The 10,231-nt window shown below is 40.1% G+C and overlaps 1 protein-coding gene across 1 annotated transcript in view; it reads right to left on the bottom strand.

Moving 5' to 3' along the window:
• Positions 1-9,768, bottom strand: part of e2f1 (E2F transcription factor 1) — a 31,251-nt gene extending 21,483 nt beyond the window's left edge. The window contains exons 1-4 of the mRNA XM_061902475.1: positions 9,179-9,768; positions 8,635-9,100; positions 2,520-2,619; positions 2,215-2,434 (exon numbers count right to left, since the gene is read on the bottom strand). Coding sequence (XP_061758459.1) covers positions 2,215-2,434; positions 2,520-2,619; positions 8,635-8,889 — 575 coding nt within the window. The 5' untranslated portion in view covers positions 8,890-9,100; positions 9,179-9,768. The remainder of the gene's footprint in view (positions 1-2,214; positions 2,435-2,519; positions 2,620-8,634; positions 9,101-9,178) is intronic.
• Between the last annotated feature and the right edge of the window lie 463 nt (positions 9,769-10,231).

Consider the following 10,231-nt stretch of genomic DNA (forward strand, 5'->3'; position numbering starts at 1 on the left):
CTAATTAGATGACCATAGTAACTAATTAGATGACCATAGTAACTAATTAGATGACCATAGTAACTAATTAGATGACCCCAGTAACTAATTAGATGACTATAGTAACTAATTAGATGACCATAGTAACTACTTAGATGACTATAGTAACTAATTAGATGACCATAGTAACTAATTAGATGACCATAGTAACTAATTAGATGACTATAGTAACTAATTAGATGACTATAGTAACTAATTAGATGACTATAGTAACTAATTAGATGACCATAGTAACTAATTAGATGACTATAGTAACTAATTAGATGACCATAGTAACTAATTAGATGACCATAGTAACTAATTAGATGACTATAGTAACTAATTAGATGACTATAGTAACTAATTAGATGACCATAGTAACTAATTAGATGACCATAGTAACTAATTAGATGACCATAGTAACTAATTAGATGACTATAGTAACTAATTAGATGACCATAGTAACTAATTAGATGACCATAGTAACTAATTAGATGACCATAGTAGCTAATTAGATGACCATAGTAACTAATTAGATGACCATAGTAACTAATTAGATGACTATAGTAACTAATTAGATGACTATAGTAACTAATTAGATGACCATAGTAACTAATTAGATGACCTTAGTAACTAATTAGATGACCATAGTAACTAATTAGATGACCATAGTAACTAATTAGATGACCATAGTAACTAATTAGATGACTATAGTAACTAATTAGATGACCATAGTAACTAATTAGATGACCATAGTAACTAATTAGATGAACATAGTAACTAATTAGATTACCATAGTAACTAATTAGATGACCATAGTAACTAATTAGATGACCTTAGTAACTAATTAGATGACCATAGTAACTGGTATATCATCCATAAGCGCAGATTCCGAGCATGGAAAGACTTAGTATAGTTGAAGACTTGCGTTCATTAGAAAACGTGAGTGCACATCAAAATGGCAGCTACACTTTCCAACTTAAAGATGTAAAAAAAATATTTTGGAATGTCCAGCGGGCCAGATTAAAAAGCTTAACGGGCCGCATGTGGCCCCCGGGCCTTAATTTGCCCAAGACGGATCTCACCTATTCCTATTCATTTGTCCATCAGTCAAATATTTTTAAAGACTACTCCAAATTTTTAGCTGACTATTTATATCTGTGTGTGGCATTACATTAGTCTTTTACAAGCTTTTCATCTTATTCTACACAATAAGATGGACGGTGTCCAACTTTGAATACCGTATTCCCTTGAATTGCCGCCGGGTATATAGTATGCACCTGCCTAGAATTACTGCCGGGTCAAACTCGTTTCGCAAAAGATTATTTTTTATTAGCGCATTTCTAGAATTTCTGCCGGGTCAATCTCGTTTCGCCAAATAATTAGCATATGCCTAGAATTTCCTCCGGGTCAAACTCGTCACGTCACGAGTGACACTTCACCTGTCATCATTTTCAAAATGGAGGAGGCTGATTTCAATCATTTGAAATCGCACAAAGGGAAGAAGATTAAGAGCTATTCAGTAGGATTTAAGGTCCAAGCTATTGAATATGCTAAAAAGAACAGTAAGCAGCTATGTTTTATTAATATACCGTAGCTGCGTGTGTCAAATATGAGTCATTAAATGACTCCCGCCTCCTGGTGGTAGAGGGCGCTAGTGATCCTTCTTGCGACTACTCGGCTGCAGAAGAAGTGACAACAAGCAGCGTGTGTTTATATTTTCCTCTCGCTTGCACTTTTAACATGGAGGATAACATATCTAAAATAAAACCGTTTTCTAAACTGGACTTTCAATCGAAGCAGGAGGTAATAAAGGAAGATCTCCATCGAGACAGAGAGACTTTTAAAACTGAAGAAAGATAAGGAAGACTTCTATAAACAAGTTATGGATGCTTTTGATCAGAAGGAGCTGCGCATGGACTTCATTTATAAGTAAAGGTAAGACCATAATAACGTTGTTTTTTATTAAATGCGCTTTTCATGATGGTATCCTTACATCACACTCAAATTTATAAGCGCAGGCCTAAATTTACCGCATGCCTTTGGTAAGTGCCGGAGTGAGAAGAGGTTTTAAAATAATTAGCGCCCCGGCGACAACTTTAGGAAATACGGTAATGAAAAAATGGTCCAAAATGTCTAACCTTCCCGAGCTTAACTTCCTGTGGTAACTTTCCAGCCCTCTGCGACTCTACTCACAGCCACTGGATGTGATTCTTAGACTTCTTGGAAATGAGCTGGATGCCCTCCAGGACGTTGGTGATGTCGTAGATGCGGCGCTTCTGGACATCAAGCACCTGCGAGGCCCAGTTGAGGTCCACCACGCCGTCGGCCGACTGGGACAGGAGGTCCAGGAAGCGCTTGGTGGTCAAGTTCAAGGAGGTGTCGTAGCGAGACTTCTCTGTGGCGACTCCAGGGACTGAAATGAAGCAGCTCTGAGTCACTGTGAAAAGAGCCCAATATGGCCGTGTCGGCATGGGAGTGTATGGTATGTGCGTCAATACCTCGGGGAGGGGCCGGCGTGGATGGCGGCGCGTGCACTGAAGACGCTCGACTTGTGCTAACGTACTGATGGTCGCTATCCAGGTCCAACTTCCTCTTAACCTAGGGGGGAAACAATGTTGTTGACATTACTAAAAGGAAATAACTACAAATATATATATGTATATATATATATGTGTGTGTATATATATATATATATATATATATATGTGTGTGTGTTAGGTCAGGAAAGCACACAGAAGCTATATCATCTCTACAAGCCATTTTCGCAGGTTTCCCTCAGATGTTAGCTTAGCTCGGTTGGGGCGGCTTAGCTCGGTTGGTAGAGTGGCCGTGCCAGCAACTTGAGGGTTGCAGGTTCGATTCCCGCTTCTGCCATCCTAGTTACTGCCGTTGTGTCCTTGGGCAAGACACTTTACCCACCTGCTCCCAGTGCCACCCACACTGGTTTAAATGTAACTTAGATATTGGGTTTCACTATGTAAAGCGCTTTGAGTCACTTGAGAAAAGCGCTATATAAAATATAATTCACTAATTCACATGTTGTAATTATATAGGGAGCATGTTTTTATTTAATACAAAAATACCAAATCTGTTTCTTCTTTCGTGATCCAACGTGGGTGTGTGTGTGTGTATATATATATATAAATAACCGTGGCCTCCTACAACCGGTAGGAGGCCACAGGGAAGACCCAGGACACGTTGGGAAGGCTATGTCTCCCGGCTGGCCTGAGAACGCCTCGGGAGGTGGTTGAAGTGGCTGGGGAGAGGAAAGTCTGGGCTTCTCTGCTTAGGCTGCTGCCCCCGCGACTTGACCTCGGATAAGCGGAAGAACATGGATGGATGGATATATGTGTGTGTGTATATATATATATATGTAGGTGTGGGAAAAATCACAAGACGACTTAATCTCTACAGAACTGTTTCATGAGGGTTTCCCTCAATCATCAGATTTTAATGGAAGCATTCACATACAATGGTTTATATGGGGCACAGAGTGGGTGGGTACAGGGTGTGGTGATTGGCTCATGTGTTACCTAGCAGGTGTTTCCGTCTGTGGCGACATGTTGAAATGATTTCACTGCGCTTGTTGAGGGATGACAGGTCTGGATGATATATAATAAACAGTTTCTCTTTCAAGCATAGGTTGCATCTTTTATTACCACTGTTGTAAGGTGTGCCGGATGCAAGAATTTGCCATGTTATTGAATATTCAACATTATTGTCTTTAAGGTTCCAAATGTGCTTGCTGAGTTCTGTAGAATTCCGCAAAGTCTGGTTTCTAAAGGAGGCCTTGTGATTATTCCATCTGGTTTCAAACGCTCCTTCGGTTAATCCTATGTACGTGTCGGATGTGCTAATGTCCTTGCGTGTTACCTTTGCTTGGTAAACGACTGATGTCTGTAAGCACCCCCCGTTGAGAGGGCAATCAGGTTTCTTGCGACAGTTACATTCCTTATTGGTTTCAGAGTCGTTTAGTCTGGGGGTGGGCAGTCCTTTTGCAATTGCTTTGTTGTGGTTTGAAATTATTTGTTGTATGTTATTCATACAGCTGTAGCTCAATTTAATGTTGTTCTTGTTGAATATTTTTCTTAGGGTGTTGCCTTTGGGGAAGTGTTTGTCGATCAGAGTGAGGAACTTGTGGCCGATGTTGGTTGAGAGTTTTTGCTGAATGGGGGGTTGTACCAGATGATGTCGTTTCAAGGAAAAAACAAGGAAAAAACTAAGAAATAAAACATTTTTTTTTTACTGAAGTCACACAAAACCTAAAAAGGACTAGAAGTTCTTATAGAAAGGAGGCAAGGAAAAACCCCTCGAGAGGATCTAAAAAATAATACTGTTAAGTCCACAAAACTTAAATAAATAAATGATAAATGGGTTGTACTTGTATAGCGCTTTTCTACCTTCAAGGTACTCAAAGCGCTTTGACACTACTTCCACATTTACCCATTCACACACACATTCACACACTGATGGAGGGAGCTGCCATGCAAGGCGCCAACCAGCACCCATCAGGAGCAAGGGTGAAGTGTCTTGCTCAGGACACAACGGGCATGATGAGGTTGGTACTAGGTGGGGATTGAACCAAGGACCCTCGGGTTGCGCACGGCCACTCTGCCACTGCGCCACGCCGTCCCCAAGTTCAAAACAATATAATTATATAAGTAAAACACTTCAGGCTGTAAAGAAAACCAACCAAACCCAAAAACTTTGGTGATGGAGGCAAGGAAAAACTAAGCAAGAAAACAAAAAAGGGTTATTTTCAAGTTGTGCAAACTTATATTTTGACTTTCAACCAAGAACCGAACTCTTGACCCACGGAACAAAACTAACAGGCCCACAGAACTTTGGTGACGGAGGCAAGGAAAAACTCCTCATAGAAAGAAAAAAATATAATGGATTTAAAGTCACTCAGAACTTAAATTTTAACTATGCAGTCCAGAGAAACTAAACTCCTCACACATGAAAGAAAAAACACTTTACTCACAGAACTTTGGTGATGGAGGCAAGGAAAAACTAAGAAAGAAAACAAAAAAGGGTTATTTTCAAGTTCCGTAAACTTACATTTCAACTTTTAACCAAGAACCTGAACTCTTGACCCACGGAATAAAAACTAACGGGCCCACAAAACTTTAGCGATGGAGGCAAGGAAAAACTTATGAATTTAAAGTCACTCAAAACTTACAATATTCTATGCAGTCCAAGAACCTGAACTCCTCACACATGAATGAAAAAGCAACTGACTCACAGAACTTTTGTGATGGAGGCAAGGAAAAACTCTCTTTTAAAGGAAGAAAACCTAAAAATGAATCCTAGTAAGTCCCACAAAACATAAAGAAGTTTTAAACTGTACATTTACAGGACTATAACTTCTCACACATCAAAGTAAACCAACTAACCCCAAAAAATTTGGCGATGGAGGCAAGGAAAAACTCCCCATCGAAAGAAAAGAACATAATTAGTTTAAAGTCACTCAAAACATACATTTTCACTATGCAGTCCAAGAAACTGAACTCCTCACACATGAAAGAAAAACCACCTGACTCACAGAACATTGGTGACGGAGGCAAGGAAAAACTCCCCTTTAAAAGGAAGAAAACCTAAAAACACATCCTGGTAAGTCCCACAAAACATATGGAAGTTTTAAACTGTACATTTACAGAACTATAACTTCTCACACATCAAAGTAAACCAATTAACCCCAAAAAATTTGGCGATGGAGGCAAGGAAAAACTCCTCATCGAAAGAAAAGAACATAATTAGTTTAAAGTCACTCAAAACATACATTTTCACTATGCTGTCCAAGAACCTGAACTCCTCACACATGAAAGAAAAAGCAACTGACTCACAGAACTTAGGTGATGGAGGCAAGGAAAAACTAAGAAAGAAAACAAAAAAGGGTTATTTTCAAGATGCATAAACTTACATTTCAACTTCCAACCAAAAACCTGAACTCTTGACCCACGGAACAAAAACTAACAGGTCCACAAAACTTTAGCGATGGAGGCGAGGAAAAACTCCTCAAAGAAAGAAAACCAAATAATTAATTTACAGTCACTCAAAACTTACATTTTAAACTAGGCAGTCCAACAACCTGAACTCCTCACACATGAAAGAAAAAGCAACTGAATCACAGAACTTTGGTGATGGAGGCAAGGAAAAACTCCCCTTTAAAAGGAAGAAAACCTAAAAATGAATCCTAGTAAGTCCCACAAAACATACAGAAGTTTTAAAGTGTACATTTACAGAACTATAACTTCTCACACATCAAAGTAAAACAACTAACCCCCAAAAACTTGGCGATGGAGGCAAGGAAAAACTCATCATAGAAAGAAAACAAAATAATTAAGTTTAAAGTCACTCAAACCTTACATTTTAACTATGCAGTCCAATAACCTGAACTCCTCACACATGAAAGAAAAACCACCTGACTCACAGAACTTTGGTGACGGAGGCAAGGAAAAACTCCCCTTTAAAAGGAAGAAAACCTAAAAACGAATCCTGGTAAGTCCCACAAAACATATAGAAGTTTTAAAGTGTACATTTACAGAACTATAACTTCTCACACATCAAAGTAAAACAACTAACCCCCAAAAACTTGGCGATGGAGGCAAGGAAAAACTCATCATAGAAAGAAAACAATATAATTAGGTTAAAGTCACTCAAAACTTACATTTTAACTATGCAGTCCAAGAATCCGAACTCCTCACACGTGAAGGAAAAACCACCTGACTCACAGAACTTTGGTGACAGAGGCAAGGAAAAACTCCCCTTTAAAAGGAAGAAAACCTAAAAACGAATCTTGGTAAGTCCCACAAAACATATAGAAGTTTTAATCTGTACACTTACAGAACTATAACTTCTCACACATCAGAGTAAAACAACTAACCCCCAAAAATTTGGGGATGGAGGCAAGGAAAAACTAATCATAGAAAGAAAACAATATAATTAAGTTTAAAGTCACACAAAACTTATATGTAAACTATGCAGTCAAAGAACCTGAACTCCTCACACATGAAAGAAAAAGCAACTGACACACAGAACTTTGGTGACGGAGGCAAGGAAAAACTCCCCTTTAAAAGGAAGAAAACCTAAAAAAGAATCCTGGTAAGTCCCACAAAACATACAGAAGTTTTAAACTGTACATTTACAGAACTATAACTTCTCACACATCAAAGTAAAACTAACCCCAATAAATTTGGCGATAGAGGGAAGGAAAAACTCATCATTGAAAGAAAACAATATAGTTTAAAGTCACTCAAAACTTACATTTTAACTATGCAATCCAAGAACCCGAACTCCTCACACATGAAAGAAAAACCACCTGACTCACAGAACTTTGGTGACGGAGGCAAGGAAAACATCCCCTTTAATAGGAAGAAAACCTAAAAAAGAATCCTGGTAAGTCCCACAAAACATACAGAAGTTTTAAACTGTACATTTACAGAACTATAACTTGTCACACACCAAAGTAAAACAACTAACCCTCCAGAAATGTGGCGATGGAGGCAAGGAAAAACTCCTCATAGAAAGAAAACAATATAATTAGGTTAAAGTCACTCAAAACTTCCATTTTAACTATGCAGTCCAAGAATCCGAACTCCTCACATGTGAAAGAAAAACCACCTGACTCACAGAACTTTGGTGACGGAGGCAAGGAAAAACTCCCCTTTAAAAGGAAGAAAACCAAAAAACAAATCCTGGTAAGTCCCACAAAACATACAGAAGTTTTAAACTGTACATTTACAGAACTATAACTTTTCACACATCAAAGCAAAACAACTAACCCCAAAAAATTTGGCGATGGAGGCAAGGAAAAACTCCTCATAGAAAGAAAACAATATAATTAGGTTAAAGTCACTCAAAACTTATATGTTAACCATGTAGTCAAAGAACCTGAACTCCTCACACATGAAAGAAAATGCAACTGACACACAGAACTTTGGTGACGGAGGCAAGGAAAAACTCCCCTTTAAAAAGGAAGAAAACCTAAAAACAAATCCTGGTAAGTCCCACAAAACTTACAGAAGTTTTAAACTGTACATTTACAGAACTATAACTTTTCACACATCAAAGCAAAACAACTAACCCCAAAAAATTTGGCGATGGAGGCAAGGAAAAACTCCTCATAGAAAGAAAACAATATAATGAGTTTAAAGTCACTCAAGACTTACATTTTAACTATGCAATCCAAGAACCTGAACTCCTCACACATGAAAGAACAACCACCTGACTCACAGAACTTTGGTGACGGAGGCAAGGAAAAACTCCCCTTTAAAAGGAAGAACACCTAAAAACGAATCTTGGTAAGTCCCACAAAATATACAGAAGTTTTAAACTGTACATTTACAGAACTATAACTTCTCACACATCAAAGTAAAACAACTAATCCTTGACGCACAGAACTTTGATGACAGAGGCAAGGAAAAACTCCCCTTTAAAAAAGAATCCTGGTAGGTCCCAGAAACTGTACATTTTCAGAACTATAACTTCTCACACACCAAAGTGTGCAAACTTCAACTTGTGCTGCTGTTTGGCATCTACGGCGACGACCAAATGTGAGCGTTAGAGTGAAAGAAAGCCAGCAAACAGACAAGACCCCCACTCAGTCCTCACCGGTGGTCTTCCCAGAACCGGGCGCCGCTTGTCCTGGAAGGCCACGTCGACGGGTCCCTGCGGCGTGGCGAAGAGCAGGACTTCGCCCGTGCTGGAGGGGGCGGCGTCCAGACGGAGTCCCGAGCCGTCGCCGGGGCTGGTGATGATGACGATCTGGTGGTCCTGACCCGGCCCGATGCTCCCGGAGTTCAGCAAAGTCTCAAAGTCGGCCAAGAGATCCTCCGACGTGTGACCCGTTATCAGAGTCTCTGACATGGCCAAAAAGGGTTCTGGACTCGGGTCTGCTATGTCACAAGAAGATGAAGATGGACCCTCCTGAAAGGTCACTGGAGGCCACAGTGGAGACACCACGTGATGTCCTCATCGAGCATACGTCACCACTTCTAATGTGGTGGGGGGAGGGGGGGGGGGGGTTGCACAAGACTAAATGCAACCTTTTTTGAACACTTGCTGAGCAACTGGACAGCTTCATGAAGTGAGAAGACACATAAACAATCAATAGTCAACAGGCCCAGGCAGGAGGAAGCTTATCTTTTCTGTTTACCTGCGGCTTGTCAGCAGGGGAGCAGGCCCAGCAGCCAGCATGCTAACTCAGCTATCCGTCTCAAACGGACACTAAAGTGTAAAAACGCACCGATAAACTCGCCATTTTGCCCCCAGCGAGCAATAATGTAACCGCCAGCTGTTTCGCGGCAGGACGCGCGAAAGTTTGCAGCACTTTCGCGGGTAGTAGTAGTAATAGTAGCAGTAGCGGCGCTGCGATGGCAATAAAAACTAAACATCCAAAGGCATTATTTACGTTAAGGGTGCGTTGTGTTTAAAAGAATAGCTTTCAATAAGACAATTAAGACATTTTAGCTTATGCTAGCGGGATATTAGCCACCGAGCCCGTCGGTTTGTAGAGGACAATCCAGGAAGAAGACGTCCCACACAAAGTGTAAGGAGAACGCGTCCAAAAACTAAACCTCCGTCGAATTAAACACCCGCGTGGCTCACGTCAGGTCCCCCCCAAAAAGTGTCTTCACCTGCCCCGGTCGTCCGCCGTTATTGTTATTATTATCCCAGCTGATCCCCATCCAAACAAGGGCTGGAAACTGGGGGTGGGGGACACAGCTTTTTCGCGCGAAATCTGTTTTGCCGCGAAACCGACACGTGGGTCGGAGAACGCGTCGTTATTGGTGGACGGGATCGAAGGCGAGTAACGCGCTCGCTGATTGGTTGGCATTGTTGTCAGTTATTACGCCAATGGCAGATTAATCGATCACTATGCGTTTACATGGAACAATTAACACTTTTATTTATATATTTTTACAATTAATTATGTCAATGTTTATATAACCTATTTTTGTGTAAGGGGAACATGCATATATATGTTTTTGTTGTTGTTGTTGTGGGTGAGGCTATGTACTATATTTGGGGGGACAGGCTAATACTTTTTTTTTTTTTTTTTGCACTTATCCTGTTTTTGTGTTGATACAAGTACGTTTATTTTTGTAGGAGAGGAGGTATGTAACCTGTTTTTATGGACTTCCCTCTTTGTGATGTGAAGTTCCTGTTAAAAGCTGTTATACGGTATATGCCTTGAGCTCTTATTTTG

Source organism: Nerophis ophidion, linkage group LG06 (assembly GCF_033978795.1).
Source record: "Nerophis ophidion isolate RoL-2023_Sa linkage group LG06, RoL_Noph_v1.0, whole genome shotgun sequence".
Taxonomy (NCBI): domain Eukaryota; kingdom Metazoa; phylum Chordata; class Actinopteri; order Syngnathiformes; family Syngnathidae; genus Nerophis; species Nerophis ophidion.